Raw genomic sequence first — 18,549 nt, forward strand, 5'->3', positions numbered from 1 at the left:
GCGTTACAGAGTGCGGCGCGGGCAGGAGGGCGCGGGGGACCCCCCGTTGGCAGCGCGGGCCCGGGCAGCCCAGCTCGAGGCCCCGTGCCCGCACCCGGGGCGGCCTCGCTGCGGCGGAGGGCGGCGCGGCGGCGGCGGTGCGGGTTTGCGCCTGCGCGCCGCGCCTGGCGGGGACGTGGCCGGCGGCCGGGGCGGCGGAGCCGCGGCGGGGGGCGCGGGGCCGGAGCCGGAGCGCAGCGCGGCGCCGCGGGGCCGGCGGTGCCGGGGGCCGATGCTCGCACCTCCCTCGCCCGGCCAACGCTCCCAAGGTGAGGCGGGCGGGGCGGCGGGGCCCGGCGCTGCCCGCGGCCTCGGCGGCGCCGGCGCGGGAGAGCGCGGCCGTGCGGGCTTCTCCTGCCCGCGGGCCGCCCTCGGCAGCGCGTTTCCTCTGGCCTCCCCGCGACCGCGCACAAAGGCGCGGGGAGGAGCTGTGCTCCCGCGGGAGAACATCGGAAATGGCCCCTCTCTGACCCATCTCCAGGAGTGTTCGCCACGGCGTTCTGTGGGGCTTTCTGTGCCCTTATTTTATGGGGCTAACGGGGAGGTAGTTGCCCCCGTTCTGCGCGATAGCGCCCGTGTCTCCTGCGCTCCTGCCCCGTCCCTCTGTCCCTTCTCCTCTGATCATGGCTGCAGAGCTCCCTGTTTTCCTGTGTGATCGTGCTCTCACGCTTCTTCCTCAGCGTTGGGGTGATACGTCTCAACGTTTTGAGCGGGGCGAGAAGGGGAAGCGGCGCCGGGCGCTCCGGAGCGGCGGGGCTCGGGGAGATGGCGCGGGAGCAGCTGTGGCCGCAGATGTTCGGGGGCGAGGGCTGGAGCGGAGCCACGGCCGCCTCCCTGCGAGGCCGGGCCGGGCCGCTGCCCCAGGGGACGGGCAGTTCTGCCGCAGCAGGGCTGAAAGTTTTGTGTGACGCCCTCAATGGAACCAATTCCTGGTTTAAAGAGAAGAGAACAACGCTTTCAGCTGCTATCGTGGGAAGCTGGGCAATAAAAGAAGCAAGTCCTTACTGCGTCAGTGTTTCTCTTTCCCTGAAATGGACCGTGTTGTTCGTCTTGATTATGCTTGAGTTCGATTTTCTAAGGCCTGATTTAAAAAAAATAGTTCCTCCTTTCTGCAATTTATTTTAGCAGCTCATAATTTTGTTAGGTGAGTTCTCTGAAGTTATTGAATATAACCTCACTTTATAGATGGCGACCGAATTGCTTCAGCGTGTCTAGCCTTACCTATTTGTACTGTCATTAGATTTTGAATTAAATTGAGAACACTATTTTGCTTTCACTGCAGTCCTGTTGGCTGGGATGTCTGTAGTTAAACAAAAAAGCACACCTTGTTGTCTACTGGAGAGACCAGTGTTTGGAATAAACAGGTACTGGCATCTAGGAAGGAGGCTTAATACGGATGCGGGGAGACTTGTCTTGTCTCGCTTGCTTCTACGTACATTCGTGACGTGTCTTCGCTATATGTGCATGTGTTTTAACAGAGGCTGTGTGCTCACAAGGTAGAGGCAGAAGTGGTTTAGTGAACCCTGCCTTTTTATGCAGGTTTTCTCTAGTTAATGTCACTTTTTCCTGTGAACTCTGGAGCCCGTGCAGTCAGCAATAAAGTGGGGCTTGGCGGGGGATCAGGAATGTGGAGCCTGTTGCAGGTTGCAAGCAGTGAGATTGAGATTTCCTTTTGGACATGTTGGTAGTGGTCCTCATGTTAGTTATTTCTGGCTCCACAGATACCATTTTTGTTTGCTAATTTTCCTTAAAAGTAATCTTTGGGCCCCGGCGAGGCAATTGGTGTGTATTTGGGACTGAAATACAATACTGGTATGGGCTCTTTTGGGGCTCTAGGTAAGATGTTGTAAAATGACTGTGGACATTCAGTCTCTTTGTATTAGTTTCCAAATTGAAAAGCAGCCAAGAGCCACTACCAAATATCTTCTCTTGTCTGAACAAGTTGTACTTGTCTTTTGAGTTTTCTTCTTAAAATACTTATCCTCTCTAATCTATACTGTCTTGCAGTAAGTTTCAATTTATTTTTACTTGTACAGTTTTATTCAAAAAGAAAAAAGTTTAATGTTTGGATAGTAAGTGATTATAATGGGTTCTCCAGCAACATGTGCTAATGAAGATTTGAAACTCATATATATATTTTTAATGCACTATCACTATGACTGAATTTTCAAGATTTTTTCAGTTTAGTATAGGATGCCTGTTTAAGAACATTGTAACATGTTCCTGATTTTTTTGAAATACTTTTAAGCAGTATAATTATCACAATAATAATTCTGACTTGCTAGCATATTATGTTGTACCAGCTGTGTACTTTTAGTTTTTGATTCAGTTTCTTCAGAGTGGCAGAGGGGGCTGATCTTGCAGCACTGGCTTGCTGTTGCTGCACATTGATAGTCCTCCTGGAACTAAGGCGATGGTAGGAGAGAACATGGCTTTCTGTGGCCCATCTTTTAAAATGAGTGCCCGTCGTTTTACTCTTTTATAACAACATTCAAAAACTAAGAGCTGTATTTGCTGTATGGCTGCTTCTGCAAGGACTTTGCAGAGTGATGTTACCCACAAGGTAGTTTTAAATCTCTGTTCCTTTTGCGGTTACGGCTTATATGTAACTTTAACAGCAGACTACTTCTAGAGATAGTAAAAATGAACTCCAGCTTCAATGTTATTTGAACCAGAGCTAATACCAATGTTCATTAAGCAAAGTGGAGTTCTTGTTTTTCCATTAGAGATGGAACTTCTTGGGGTTTGCCTGAAGCTCTCTGTGCAGATGCTGGGAAGGGGAAATTGTCCTTATTGATTTCATTTGGTGATACATGAAAATGTCATCCCTCTAGGGAGACGCCTCCTTCTTGTTTTGTCATTATTTGAGAAAGGAGTTTTCTCCAAATGCTGGGCTTACAAAAGCTTACAGGAAGATGGTCACAGCTTCAGTAGTGCAGAGGAAGACCTTCCTACTGCAGAAGAAGGATGTTTGCTTGAAATTATACTGTAAATGTCTGTTAAGATCATGGAAATAAGTGAGTCAGTGGGCAAACTTGAATATTGCAGAAAGATCACGGATCATGGCATGTGTCTCATTAGATGAAGAGGCTATTGGTGTTTGCCTCTGTAAATCTGATACTCTTAGGGAATAGCTGAATCTGACACTTGTCTACTTTAAAATCGCTAAATTGGTCACATTTCTCACTTTTAAAGCCTTTACCCTCTATTTCTTGTAATATATCATTAGCTACAGGTTGTCATGAATTTTTAACTTGCAAGTAAACTAATTACTAGCCAGTTGTTTAAAAACTAGTTTGACATTTGAGTATAAGAGATAGAAAAATGGCCTTTTTGCTGATTACTTAAGGGGAAAAGCAGTAATATCTTGAAGGTGCCGCCTCACCACCCTCTCACTCATCTGATTGATAAGTTTCAGCACGTAATCAGCAGCCGTCACCATGTTCCACTAAACTGTGCCTCAGTTCTTCAGTTTCTTCATTAAGCTTCGTTTTGTAAGCCTCTTGTCCATGGTTCTCCCTCCCTCACAACTCAGTGAAGGTGAGACGGATGCTGTGATTCCAGCTCGTAGACTGTGACACATGTAGTCTCTAAACAAATGGAAAGCTTATATGTAAAAAATGCTCGGTTTGCCACTATGTTAAACTAAAGATTGCATGGAGTGGTGCATTGCAGGTTGTCAGATATTTGAGCCTTTTAAACTTACCAATTTAACTTCCTATATAGTATTTTTTCCATATTTTCCCCTATCCATTCAATCAGTTACATTCAGAAATTATGGTGCAGTAATTGAAAATATGTGACCAACTTGTCTTTTGCTTTTGCCATACAGATCTAAGCTTCCAGTAAACTATATTTATATACTTTTGCCTGTTTTTATTCTAATGTATTTGAGTTGCTAGTCCTGGCTGCTCTGTGGGAGGAAATTCGCTAGCAACAGTGTTAAGGAGGCTAGAGCATGAGGGACAAGCAGAAAAGTAAAATTTAGAGACTTACCACTTTAATGGTATTTGTCCTTCAGGATGTGGAGTATGTGTTTGTGTGTGGTTGGTTTTTGTTGATTCTGAAGTGGATGATAATTATTGTAGTCAAAAATTTCCTGACCTTATTTGTCCTATAAGGTCCTGTTTCCTGACCTATTTGGAGAAATGGGTAGAAAGCAGATACCTGAAGGCGTTTATGTAATCTGGGTCTGCGTCTTCAGTGATGCTGACAACCTGAGATAAGAGCTGCTGTTAGATCTGTAGGAAACCATGGAAAAGCCTGGCAAAAGAGATGCAGGCTTGAGCAGTTATCTGTCTGCACGCTTTTTCTTAATTTGGCCTCAGCCCTGGATGACATCCATGGTTGTTTCCCCAAAGGCATTCTTCAAGCATTTTTAATGCAAACTTCACTGTGAGACTTCTGACGTTGAAACAGTTGCTTTTTGTAAGAATAAGCAGGCTGCTTAATGGGAGTGTTCATATACTCAGGTCGTTGATTAGGAAATTCTTCTTTCCTTTTCCTTCTGGTATTGGAGAATGGCTCTGAGCTGCTGTGAGAAAGGCTGTGAACTAGCTGCAGCCTGGGACTAGAATCTTTTCCTTGGAATTCTTGGCATAAATAATTTGTTTCTATGAACATTCGTATTGAAGACTTAATGCCTGGTGAGCTGTTGTTGAATGACTCTTATTGTTGGTAACGTTCTTGATTTCTCCCTTCCGCCCCTTCAAATCTCCCTTGGAGAGTGAGTCTTGCGCAGAGTGCGGCCCAGCCTGCCATTCTGGATTTACTTTTTCACCACAGCTCTTCCCCGCTCTTCCTCTTGTCACACAGTCATTCTAAATCACTGTGTTTCTAATGTTTATACGCAGGATTTCTTAAAACACAGTGGATTACTCTTATAACCTACTGTGTATGGCAATCATATTTGTTGTGTTTTTAATATCAGCCCTGGTTCTGTCACATCTATTTTTGGAATAATTGCATTACTTGTCATAGTTTAAGCAGTTTAAAGCCTTTGAGAAAATAATCAGTCTGCTCATCAAGTGAGATGCATGAGTTGTCTTTATCATAATGCTATTTTAGTCAGAATGAAGCAGCAATAATTTATCCCTTCGTGGCAACAGAGAAAGAATGTTGACTGAGCGAAATACTGCATACATTAAATTTAAGCTTTTGAAACCTCTAACCCTTTTTGTGCAAAAGGTGATATCTAAACAGCAGTGTTAAATGTGCTTCTCAAAATTGTTGTTAAAGGGTGATTTTATCAATACTCAATTTCTTAACATGTAAATACATCTTTTTAGCAAGTAAGTACAGTAATATCCTTGTGAAAGTAAAGGTAGAAATAAAATTGTAATTATGCTGAAAACTGCAACCAGTTGCAATGAGTGTTTTTAGGCTTTTAGATTATGCCTGGCCCTACCAAATTTTGCTTAACCACATAAAACAGCACTGCTGGGCATGTAGCCTCTGTGTGCATTTTGAATAGCATTACAACACTGAGTAAAAGGCATACAGAAAGTAACAAAAGATATAAATTTTTCACAAAGTTTGTGATCCTTTCTCTGGTTGGAGGGGCCTTGCTCAGCCTTGTGTGTTCTGCTGGAGACCTGTGCATTTTGTCTTTGTGTTGTGACCCCCCAGAGCATCAAGAATCCCATTTGTTAGGTGCAGGGAAGAAGAGGGCCGTTGTGCAGCGCGGCAGCGCGCTGTGCTCCAGCCTGCTCCTTGACCAGAGGTTATGTCTATACAACAAGCATGTTTGGATATCAGAGGCAGCATCCTGAACAGCGTGTCCCGCTGGCTTTCTACCCTGTCAGGTTTGAGCCTTCTTAGAATGACAAGCCAGGCTGCATCGCAGGCTCACACAAGACTTGGGCTGGAAGGGAGCTTTGGGGGGTTATCCGGTGTCTCAGAGCAGAGCTAGCTTCAAAGCTGGGTCAGGCTGCAGGGCTCCTGTCCAGTCTAGTCTTCAACATCCTCAGCCACAGGGATTCCCCAAGCTCTCTGGGCAACTGCTGCTGTGCTGCAGCGCTCCTTGCGAGCCCCCCAGTATCTCGTGGGGCCTGTCCCACGTCCATGGGGGTTGCCCTCGCCTCTGGTCCTGCTGCTGCCCGCCTCGGAAGTCGGTGTCTGTTTCCTCCTACTGCTCCCCCAAAGGTGCTGACAGTGAGTGAGGCTTTGCTCCCGTGCGGAATTGCTGCTTGCGGCTCTCCCAACCCATAACCGTTTGAAACAGTTTTGTTTGAATCAGAATGAGCTCTGCAGTTGCACTGAAATATTCTCTTAGCATAGTTCTCTTGCATAAGGAAAAAAGCACGATAATAAAATGTAGCAAGTCTAGTTGCCAGTAAAGTACAGCTAAAAATAAAAAATTGCCTTCAATTGATGCTATTAATTCTTGAATCGATATTACTAATGATTTCTTTGAATGCATTTAGAAAACTAGCTTTAAATATAGCATTTGGGCATCAGAATATACCAACTTAGAATAATTGGCATCTTTATTTATAACTCTTGCTTGCAAGGGTTGGCAGTTTGGCAAAACGCAGCACTGAGCAATGCAGTCCCAGTGGAAGTTACTGGGCCAAGTTGGGCTCGCGGGGTGGCCGCTCCTGGCTCCGGAGGTGGCACACGGGAGCACGCGCATCCCTTCTAGTCGGGTTTGCTGCCCAGCTGTGTCCAGCGCTGGAGATCTGCTGCTTCTGGCACTGACAACATGCTTAGTTCCTGAAAGGCTTCATTCTTTGCATTCTTTGCTTAGTGGGATTGGGATTTCTAGCACAGTTGCAACAGGATGTCTTTGGCCCAGGAGAAAAAAATTGTGTTTAAGGAAATTTGTTGTGAGGAGGAGGTGAGGGAACACACTAAATGAGAAGGTCAAGGAAGATGGAAGGCAGAGAAGAATATGAAACAGAAAGCAAAGACGCAATGAAGCATTATAGAGAATACGAAAAGGCGGATGAAATAATGTACTTTCATTTAGGGGTTTCTATTTTATTAAATGCATCCTGCTCTAAGAAAACATTTTGCTGCTTTAAATTGCAAATGCCACAACTTTGGGGTATGCAATGTAATGAGAGAAAGTACGGATGTGTCTTCCCAACCCATAGATCTATGTCTTCCGAAGGATATTTCATCTCCCCTCATACGTATTTTGTATCACAAGTAGATGGGGTTTTTTGGAGCTTTTTTTTTTTTGTGCTGTTGACCTCCTTCAGATAGTCTAATACAGTTTCCTTATCCCAACTTCCCATTTAACATTTAAAAGGATGGTGGGGGGTGCAGCTATGCTTCTCATTTCCTTAAAAATAAGCAAATAAGAGCTGTCCGCGAGCAGCCGTAGCTGTAAAAGTCAGTGCCCTGACAGAGGGCTTCTTTTTGCTGTTGAAATTCTGCTTTAATTAGGTTCTATCAGAGGCTTGTGAAGGATTTTTTTTTTTTTTTTTTTTTTGGATGTTCAATCTTTTGGATCTTAGCAGCTATTGTACAAGCTGCATTGCAGGAGTGTTGGTGACAGCCACTGAGCAGCTCACAGCTTTGAGGAAGTGAGCAAGTGTCAAAATAAATATTGTCAGCAACACTACTTCAAAGGAAGCTTCCCTTCAACCTTCTCTCTTTTTTTTTTTTTTTTTTTTTTTTTTTTTTTTTTTTTTTTTTTGGAAGCTTCTATCCCTTTGCTAGCCAGCTAGCTGCTCTTTCAATGTGCACCCAGGTTTCCTTCAAGTTTGGCCAGGGCAAGCACAGGGCTCTGCAGAGTTTGGCGTTGAAGCCGCCTGGGTTTTCAGTGATGGGCGGAAGGCCCCATGAAGGCTTCATCAAAAATACCTCCTGGAGCTGCTGTTCCTCTTCTCCAGGCAACAGTGAGGAAAGGGAAACCAAAAAGCAGAATTGTCTGGGCTGTATTACCCCATAATCTGCCACTTCTGCGTGACCGGGGAAATCTGGATGGTTTGCAGCTTTTTTTGTTGCTATACTTCCACTGCCTCAGTGTTCATCAGTAAAGTAACTGAATGCTGCTTTACTTCTCTACTGCTTGTGCCATTATCAGTTTATCAAGAGATTTTTAAAATATCCTTTTATTTCTATTTGTTTTTGTAATGCGAAGGTTGAACTGATGCTGGATCTGTGGTATTTCTGCACCGTAGAAGTTCATTCTGGGAGTGGATTCACTTTGTCTCTTTACGATTCTCTCACCTGTGTGTGCCATAGCTGAATACTGTTTCTCCTGTGATATCATTGTTTCTTCTGACAACTTCGGGTCAAAATAATTGCCATGTCCTCCTCCTTGTAAGGCATGAATCGTAAGCGAGGTTAGCTTATACATGCTGTAAGTCTTGTCTCTCATCCGTGAGAGTAGGGCACAAAGAAGATTAAAAACGAGAACTGCTGCAGCTTCTTTCTCTGTTACTGCAGGTGGCGACAGACAAGGTTGCAGGGAAGCTGAGCTCCACTCTCTCATGGGTGAAGAACACGGTATCGCACAGAGTCAGTCAAATGGCCAGCCAGGTGGCAAGTCCATCTGCCTCGTTACACACTACATCCTCCTCTACCACGCTGTCCACGCCAGCGTTATCACCATCGTCACCGACACAGCTGAGTCCAGATGACTTGGAATTACTGGCTAAGCTTGAAGAACAGAACAGGTAAATAGAAAATTCACCAGTCCTGAAATCGTAGAAATGGGATGTAGCAGTTTCAACACAGAGACTTCATGGAAGGACACTATCTTACTATTTTCAAGGCCACTGGACTTATGTTCCTGAGTTACGTTTTTAAAAGTTCTGATTTTATGAAACTCTAAAAAGTGTTTTTCTCTTCTGGCTTTACAGGAATGTTTATAGCTGCTTTTTATACTAAGAGTTTACACTGGAGCTATATGAACTTCAGTATTTAATTTGAAATGAAATATCTCAGGAATGAGAATTTGATATAGCTTCATCAGCTTTATAATGATAACTTTTTCATCAGCTATCTGAAAAGCTGAGAATTTCTGAATTCCAGTTTCTCTGTTCCACCTTTTTTTTTTTTTTTTCCCCACTCCTCTTGCTTTCTACTACGTTTCGGTTGCTTCACGACTGTCTTAGCACATCAACTGCTTCTTAAGATATGTTGGGCAAATTTTCTTACTGGAGGTTTTAAAAGGTAAGAGCTGCTGTCTTTCGGTACTTGTACAATTTAAGGGCTCAAGCAAAGTCCTTCAGTTTTATTCTGTAATTTAATCTGTGAATAAGGCTATTTAGTACAGATACAGCTACATAAGGAGGCTTCTCAGCTTTTCTGATGTCCAGTGCCTGGTGACAGTGCTCAGCCCTCTGTGCTTGCAGGAATTAGTAGCTGCTTCCCACTGTTAACACTGGTGGTGACAGGGGACATAATGTCTTTATTTCATGATAAGGAAATCCCTTGTCAGTCTTTCCATCATGATTTCTTGTTTAATGATTTGGTGTGATGGGCAACAATTATTTGACTTCTTGTAATATTGGGTTCTATTTGACCGTATGTTTTAGTAGCTCATCAGAGATCAACTTTAAAGGACAATTTGAACTCCAGGTAGCCTTTAGACTTGGTAGGTAGCTGCAGAGCTGCAATGCCTTCCGTTGCAGACTGCTGTCATGCTGCAGCGAGGTGCTGAGTTGGACAGCTTAGCTCAAACTCACTTCTGCTCTAGCTGCTGTGATAACTTGTTGGACTTTGCCCCAAGGCAGGTGAGCAGTACTCGCGTTTTGTTTTGTTGATGCAGTTGTGAGGGTGGAAGCTTCTACAAGTAGGAAAAGATCAAGTGGGAGGAGGGCTGAAGCCACTGCCTGCTGATTTGTGCCCCCATGCTTGTGCCTTCTGCCTGGCAGCAGGGAAACTTGCAGGGAATGTTGTATCTGCCCGTCTTTGACTGAGAGAAGATGGCAGGTGCTAGGACCATGTCATCCTCTTTCCTTGCAGGAAAATCCTTATGGGATTGTCTCTTTGAAAAGGTACTATCTGTAACTTTCCCAGTGCTAGCAGTGAAAGGAAACATTTAAAGAAGGAAATGCAATGTTAATGAAGCTCTAAGGAAGATAGATTTTCAGTTGACCAGAGACTTTCAGTTAAAGGTAATTTTCAGCTTTGTTAAATGAGGGTGACTAACTTGCTATTTAAAAGCAGTAGTATCTGTTCTTTGGACTGCTTATCTCTTTTTAGGCTGTAATTTCTTTGCTTCTTTATTTGTCTTTATAAGTCTTGGAGTTAGACTAGTTTGCTGTAAGCGTATGAGCCTGGAGTTGCTGCTGTTTCTTTTCCAATCTGGCTTTCTTCATTTAATAAATAAGTTTGTTGTGGAATCTTATCTCATTCTTTCCTCCCCACTGGATTTTAAACAGACTTTTCATTTAAGTCTGTTTTTTTGTGTGTGAATTCTAATAAGAGGTTTTTCTGTCAGATAGTTCATACCAAATGTGATATTATGCCATGAGACAGAGATTTGATGCTGTTGTTGTACAGGGTAGTTTTGGAACAGTTTGAATCTGCATTTTAACACAGCGACTCTTTGTTGGCAAGGAATCGTGCCCTGAACACAGGCAGCTATTTATTTTTCTGCTTGCCAGAAGAATTACCAGGGATGGGTATTTTTAAAGCTTCATTTTCATTGTTGACCTTTGTACAAGTAGGGAGAATATGGGTTAGTTGAGCAGACTGGAAACTGGAGTAACTCAAATTTTATCAAACTATGTCCTGAGGTATTCCGCAATCCAATTACATGGAAGTCCTCTAAGTACACTGAGGTAGTTCAGTCCAGAGTCCTGATAGAGTTGTTTGGCAGTAGTAAATCATTTATAAAGTTTTAGGAGAAAGAAAGCAGTCACTAAACACCACAGAACTCACATACTACTCACTGTAATGGGAACTTCTTACTAACAAATCTAAGGACAATGAGTTTATCCAGGTAAGGTCAAATTACACAAATTTAGCATAACTTCTGTAGAAATCTGTGAAACTAAAAGTGACTAGCCACTAGTGACTGTTTTATAGTCTTGAAATGTTTTAGCTGGGCTTGTTTTTCCTGACTCCTTTGAATTCAGTCTCTTGGCACATGCGTGGATTGAGGAGAAGGAATTCTGACCTGCTAATTCTGATTATGGATTGGTATAGGCAAGGTTACTAATCACTGAAAGTGTTTTCGAGTTCTTTTCCTCAAACTTATTTATGTTCCCCTAACAAGAACTAAATTAAAGTTGCTGTCTTGAAAAAGTTTGATTTCAAAAAGCTACTGCTGTTCAACTTATGTTTTTGTCATGGTTTTGGAAAAAAATGTAGAAATTCTAATCATTTTCATGGATCTAATTACTTTTGTTTTATTTTCCAACTTCTTAAATACTAATAGGTGGGAACATGAAACCTAATGCAAGCTCTCAGCTAAAACTGATTAAAAAGACACTGATTTATGGGGCTCCCTGTTAGTTGAGGATGACCAGATCTTTTCACCCAGAGCGCCAGGTCTCTCCAGGCCCTTGCAGAACTGACAGTCCTGGCAGGCAGCTAACGGGACGCGTGGGTGCTGCTCCTGGCTTCCCAAGAAGGAGCAACAGTGTAGGAGGCAGCAGGAGCAGCGCCCAGAGCTCGTGGCGAGTGTTCCGAGAGCTCAAGAATAAATAAAAATCCTGAGTAATTCATCTTTTCAACTTTAGTACAAATAAATAAGAAAATTGTTCATTGCACCTTTGGGTGTATTTTTTATGAAGAGTTTGGGAGAACTGATTTCTAAACAAATAATGTGATCCTGTGATTAGAAAAACTGGAATTATTTTTCTGTGCTTTGCAGACTTTTGGAGACTGATAGCAAATCTTTGCGATCAGTAAATGGCTCAAGAAGAAATAGTGGATCTTCTCTTGTGTCTAGTTCATCGGCTTCTAGTAATCTCAGCCATCTTGAAGAAGACTCATGGATCCTGTGGGGAAGAATTGTAAATGAATGGGAAGACGTACGGAAAAAGAAAGAAAAGCAAGTTAAGGTAGAAATCACTAAGGGACACTACCTGTGTGATACACTTGTAATCATAGAATCATTATGGTTGGAAAAGACCTTCAAGCTCATCAATGTGATATAAGTCATCCTGTCTTATCTTCAAGAGGACTTTTATTTTTTTGATACAAATATGTAATAGAAGCTTCCATTTGAATCTGCTTCCATCCCTATGTGCTGCCTATATAAGTTATCAGACTTTTCAGTTTTGTCCAGTGAATGTCTCTTATAGAAAACTAGATGGATTTGCAATATTGTGAATACCTAAGCTTTGAGCCTCTTTCTAATGAAAAATGCCTTGAATACAGGGAAGGCTTGTTTTATATTGCCAGAATAGGGTTGTGTTTTATATTCTGTACTGAAAGTGCATTTAGGAGCATATGACAGCTTGCCCTTTGTATATAAGGGTGCTGTGACTGTTTTACCACCATCTTTCTAAGGTATTCTCATTAGAGCTAATTATATTGTATGGGGCCCAATATTTAGTTTCTAGACGCATGTCAAGTATGTTGGCCCCAGGGATGACACCAAGTATAAGAATATGTAGCCTCTGATTTCTGATGGATTAAACAAACTTGAACCAGTTTGTTCAGTCTGGGTCAGTTGTGGGCATGTACAGAAATAGGCTTCAACCATATTTAAAATTAAAACTAAAAAGCATCTAGATCGCTTGAATATATCCATCTTTGGGAGCCTGTTAACTGCAGCAATGTGGGGTTTGTTCATAGGCAAGCTTGTTCTACATTGGTTCTTTATTGGCATTACTCTGTAGCTATTTTATGTGCAGAATACAAATTTCAAGGTCCTTTGAGCAGTTCAAAAAGTGTGTGAATAGGTTGTGGGAAGGCAAAGCAACAGGATAAAGTGAAGTGTCTGTTATGTGAAGCAGTTATGGAGAGAGAGTATGACTTGGAAGAGGAAAGAAAGGAAGAAAATGAATTCAAGACTTCCCTCTTGCCCAACGAAAACAGTTTATGGAAAGGTGTTTCCAAAAGGCCATGAAAAGAAAGTCCTATGAAGCTGGCAAGAGAAAGCAGAAGTGAGGGTAGTAACAGAGCTTGTTGGATAGAATTCAGTATTTGAACTGCCTACATTTGATTTTTTTTGGAGTGTCAGTATTTGAACTCATTTTTTATAGTTGAATGAGTGTAATTTGAGTGTTTGACTAGAATTCAGTAAATACTTAAATTGCTAGTTAGCTTTCCTTGCTGTTCAAGTTGACTTTTGATGAAAGAATGAGAATTATCTCAACTTTGTCATTCTGCATATATATGTAAGAGTATCCTTATGTATTTCTCAGTTTTGCCAAGAAGATAGGACTTCAACTGCAGAACTGTCATTTTGGCTTGACTGCAGAGGCTGGTGCTAAGCTACTAGATATCTGGCAAGTTTTTGAGGCTGTAGTCATAGATGTATTTAAACCTGTGGTATAAACCTGTGGTATATCACATATACAGAAAAGTGAACTAATATATGTTCCATCCTTGTCTGTCTGATCTACTCACACTCTGTTAATGCTTATGGAGAGATGGTCTCGGAAATCCTGATGCTGTGCCCATAAACTGTGTAGAGCAACATGTCCTTAGTGCTGCTTCCTAGGTGCATTTTTTCCTGGGGCACTCCTATTCTTCCTTTAGGAATGCTGGAGGGGTTAATCCTGTTACTTGAACAAGCAGGTACCTGGTAACTTAAGGTAAGAAACCCCTTGCTAGAACTTCCTTATCAGTAGCCCTTGAGGTTTAGTTGACTGATGTGATTTGTGATATGACAGCATGTTGCATCCAGAGACACATGTAGAAAGATGATGTTACAGCTGCTATCTTGGAGTTAGAAATAGTTCAGGAAGTAATGCAGTGAGTTATAGCTAAGGAGCAGATGGGATAGATGTTTGTAGTGCTATCAGGTTAAGGTGGTTCTGAAGAAGGCTGGAGGTCTTAGGGCTACCAGGAAGTTGAGCTAAGTGCTACAGAGGTGCAATACTCCAGCAGTTGCAGAAAGCAAGTGAGGTAGTTGGGAAAACTTTCTCTCCCTTCCCTTACCTCCCCAAATTTCTAGATCAAGAAACTAGGATCTTTTATTTGTGCCTTCTGAAAAGACAAGCAGCAAACTAGTACGTGCCTGGTTATTGTGGTCTCTGGAATCCGGTGCTTAAATTGATTTGGCAAAGCTGAAATTGTATACTATCTGATTTTTTAATTTATTTTTTCCCCAACTATTCCAGAATATTTAACAAAGTTAATTCAGGAGGAATGAATTTAATGTTTTAATGGTAGTGTCTGAAATGCTTAAATACTTAAGAGAACTTGAAAAGAAGGGCACACCAGGAAGATTAGGTGACACATCATATTTGTCAAATGACTTTTGATAGCAGTACTGCATGATTGTTTTGCCACCTGTCTTGAATTATTTTCAGTGAATGATGATTTCCATCTTAATCACAGACTAGAAATACAATTAAGGATATTGTCATTAATATTTCATGAGATATAAAAATCTTAGGTTCTGTTCCATGAGAGGTGAGTGGTTAAAAAAGAAATTATTCGAATATTCAGTTTATTTAGCTTACTATGCATAAGAAACTACTTTTCATTCACCATTTTCCCCCCTAGAAGAAGACTTTGGCTTCTTACTTCTGCCAATAATCTATCAGATTAAGTTGGAGTTAATGTTATGAGCTGTGTAATTTCCTTTACATATGGTAAAGTAATGAAGAACTACTTTTGTTGCAATGTTTTGTTTGAAAGCTGTTCTGTACAGTCATGTGCTTGTTCTTGTAGGAAATACTAATTTTGTGCTGTTTCTCTTGCACTTTCAGGAGCTCGTTCGAAAGGGGATACCTCATCACTTCCGAGCCATCGTGTGGCAGCTCCTGTGCAGTGCCCAGAGCATGTCCATTAAGGATCAGTATTCGGAGCTCTTGAAAATGACCTCTCCTTGTGAGAAACTAATAAGAAGGGACATTGCTAGAACATACCCTGAACATGATTTTTTTAAAGAAAAAGACAGCCTTGGACAGGAGGTTTTATTTAATGTAATGAAGGTAAGTCAGGATCTCATGACCCTTGAAAATACATTGACAAGAATGCTAGCAGCAGAGATTTGGAAAACAATTTGCCTCTATATCTTAAATTTGCATTAGTTCATGTTCCATTTTTTTTTGAACTCTTCACTTGACACTGAAATGGTCTACCAAATCGTACTCAGTTTCAAAGATGGCTTTGAAATATTTCTGTATAAGTATTTAAATGATTTAAACCTCTTAGGATCTTGTGCGCAATTTCATTCTACATTAAAATAATGTCATGCTAACTGCTGACAGCATAATGGAATGCAGTGTGCTATGAAGTGAAGTAGTAAACAATGTTTAATTAAAGTTGACTAATACGAGCGTGTTGTAAATCAGAACTGGCACTGAGCTTTCAAGCATTTCTGAACCTGTGTGTGGTAGCACAAAATGGCAGGTACAAGGTAAAGCGCGGTTGTTAGAGAGCCTTAGTGCAGAACAAGAATATGCCCATGAAATTGTGTTTTTTTTTTTTTTTTCTTTCTTTTTTTTCCCCCCTTGTATTGCCTCCACTGTACCAATACTTAAATTTAGAAAGACACACTTGCTCGATTTCACATAGTTTCAACAGAAAGGTTGGCAAGATTTCAAACCTTGGTAACATCCCCAGCTCTCAAAAGGAAGCACTAGCCTCCTGGGGACGAGCGATCCCTTCAGCTGCGCGCAGAGCCTGGGGCTCCTCCGGGAAGAGCTGCTCGCTCGCTGGGGATTTGTCTCCTGCTGCTAGAGTGGAGGCTGGTTAGGGAAGTAGGTCACCTTGTAGTGCAGTTTATGCGGCAGCTGGCTAGGGTGCCTGGCTAGGCTTGGCCAGCCCCTCTGGCCCGCATGGTTTTCACATGTACTTTAGTTCTTTGTAGGCCACTGGAATAAGACTTACATCCCTTTGGAGCAGCAGGTAGAAACTAGTTTATCTTAACTATGATTTTATTCTGTTACTCATGGTGTCTTAATTGTTCAAGCTCTTAAAACTTTATTTTCCAGGCTTACTCTTTAGTGGATCGTGAGGTTGGATACTGTCAAGGAAGTGCTTTTATAGTGGGATTATTGCTTATGCAGGTAAACATGGTATTAAGAAATGTGATCTTATAACTTGCTGGGAATGCATAACTGTATGGAGTGTTTTGTGATGGGAATTTTTATAATAGCTTTTTAATTACTTGTAGCAAGGGAGCTGTTAAAGGCAATTGGTTACTCCAAATCAAATTATATTTTTATTCTCCGCTTCTGTCTTGCCAAGAAGATGAAATTTTTCTGAGTGGGAGAATATATTTATTTCTCAGAGCTAACATAGGACTGCAGACTTGAAAGTTATTTGGGAGGGGGGATTTTTCAATTCAACAAAATTCTCTCAGATTTGACACTAAACTGCCTTATAGTTGAAATAAGACTTCACAATTAAATTGATAATCTTCAGGCTGCCCTTATTTTAGTATATTTGTTTTATGCCAAAGTGAGTTATATTGTAATAAATTTACAAAACCCTATTTGGTTTAGAAATCACTTTGTGGGATATGGTATGTATATATAAAAGTTTATTATAGTAAGTTGTTATAAATCCATTAAAAATCCTCACAACCTTGCATTGATACAGCTTTATACTTGTCCACCATTTTTACTGTGCTTTTTTAAATATATATATTTTTTAATACAGATGCCAGAAGAAGAGGCATTTTGTGTGTTTGTTAAATTAATGCAAGATTACCGACTACGAGAGCTGTTTAAACCGAGCATGGCTGAGCTGGGCCTTTGTATGTACCAGTTTGAATGCATGATACAGGTACATGCAAAATGTATTATATTTTCTCTTTAGTGATAAGGAAGGAGTAGTGGAGATTACTTGAAGAGCAGGCATGGCTGTTGGCTGAGAAGAGCTAGCTGCAGGACTTGAAGTGAATGTGTGTGGCTGTATGATCCCCTTTCTAACCCTTGTCAGACAGTAACTGACTTTAGACACGGAAACATGAGGACTTGTATTGTCACACATTAAGCATATGAATGTCTAATTTTGGGGTCCAAGGCTCTACTCAGTTTATACTGCCTCTCCCTTTATTTTTTATATAGTTTTTCATGTAGTTTGGAAGGCGCCCTCATGCACAGAATTCAGCTGTCCTGTCAGGTCAGAATGACAGACGGGGGCTTTGGGTTTTGCCGTCTCCCTTTTCCCTTCCCCTAGGAAGTGATCCTGTTCCCTGGGCAGGTTGCATAACACACACTCTACTGAGATGAGGTCCTCTGGCAGGACCTCAGACCCCTCCTGCTGTCTGCTGGTAGCCATTCTAGATGTGACTTAAGGAACTGCAAGCCTCTGACTTGCAAGTAAGATCAAGAAGTGTTTCTAGTAACTTGTGCTGTGTGGGGTAGAAATGCTGTATTCACTACTAAACTTAAGTTGCATGATTGTAATGATCAAAATGTCTCTTCTAATGCTGGGTTGTGAAGCTGTTGCTAGATTTTATTTTCTATTATTTTTTTCCAGCTTTGTCAAAACCACACAAAACTACCAGCAGAAGATTAACATGTTGGTTTTTCCCAATCTTCTTTCCAGGAGCATCTTCCAGAGCTTTATGTGCACTTTCAGTCTCAGAGTTTCCACACTTCTATGTATGCATCATCATGGTTTTTAACTATATTTCTTACAACTTTTCCACTACCAATTGCAACAAGAATATTTGATATCTTTATGTCTGAGGTAACTTCTCAATACTATATGTTCCAATTCAAGAGTAGTTTTTTAGAAAAAACAGTTGTTTATGTAGTGGTATAAATTCCTCTTGATGGGCAACTCTGACAGGCAAATTCTTATTTTTTAGTCCTTATGCTTGTTGGAGTATTTTTGATAGGGAAAGATATCTGTGTGATAGCCTACCAAGGAAGAGAATACATCTATGAGTGCGTATCTTGTATATACAACTTTGCCCTGTACGTGTACTGAAGAGTTATCAAATCTGCTGCATGTTCTGTATGTGGATCACTAGCATTTCCTGCAGCTGCAACATCAGTTTGTCAGTAATATAGCGAGCGGGTGGAAAACAGTGCTGCTTGCAAGCCAAGTTAAAGCTCTCCAAGGACATACAGACCAGGAAGAAGCAGTTGTGGAAATTTTGCAAAACTGTTGACAGGAGACAAAAAAAATGTATTTATTCAGTGGTGTTACCAAAATGACACCTAAGGAATGTTCAGAATTAAAGCTTCAAATGGCTGCAGTTGGTATCAAACTGAAGCCTGTTCTTCCTCTAGAGCCATCTTGTAGAAGATATTAAGTCAAAGGTGTATCGTTCAAGGGACTGTAGTCAAGCATTTCTGTCAATTTGTTTAACTGTGGTGCATCCTAGATGAAATTAAAATCCTTTTTGAGAAATACCTTTTTTGGTATCATATATTTAGTAACAAAGAAAAAAACACAAACCTTTGGATAAAAGCTGATGTAGAGAACATCTGTAGCTTGAGGTTTTGGTGTTTATTT

At 41.5% G+C, this 18,549-nt stretch overlaps 1 protein-coding gene across 4 annotated transcripts in view; it reads left to right on the forward strand.

The window, feature by feature from the left end:
- Window positions 1–18,549, forward strand: part of LOC104569185 (divergent protein kinase domain 1A) — an 86,697-nt gene that overhangs the window by 20,659 nt on the left and 47,489 nt on the right. For 3 of the 4 annotated variants that reach the window (XM_088524526.1, XM_088524527.1, XM_088524528.1), the window contains exons 1-7: window positions 234–308; window positions 8,440–8,669; window positions 11,822–12,011; window positions 14,838–15,062; window positions 16,068–16,142; window positions 16,738–16,863; window positions 17,632–17,775. In XM_088524526.1, the coding sequence (XP_088380652.1) occupies window positions 8,521–8,669; window positions 11,822–12,011; window positions 14,838–15,062; window positions 16,068–16,142; window positions 16,738–16,863; window positions 17,632–17,775 (909 nt within the window). In that variant the 5' untranslated portion in view covers window positions 234–308; window positions 8,440–8,520. Of the gene's footprint in view, window positions 1–233; window positions 309–8,439; window positions 8,670–11,821; window positions 12,012–14,837; window positions 15,063–16,067; window positions 16,143–16,737; window positions 16,864–17,631; window positions 17,776–18,549 lie in introns of those variants that run through there. The other variant, XM_088524531.1, reaches the window with a different exon arrangement.

This window comes from Tinamus guttatus, unplaced genomic scaffold (genome assembly GCF_059628265.1).
Source record: "Tinamus guttatus ecotype Peru unplaced genomic scaffold, ASM5962826v1 Tinamus_guttatus_pri_ptg000211l, whole genome shotgun sequence".
Taxonomy (NCBI): Eukaryota; Metazoa; Chordata; class Aves; order Tinamiformes; family Tinamidae; genus Tinamus; species Tinamus guttatus.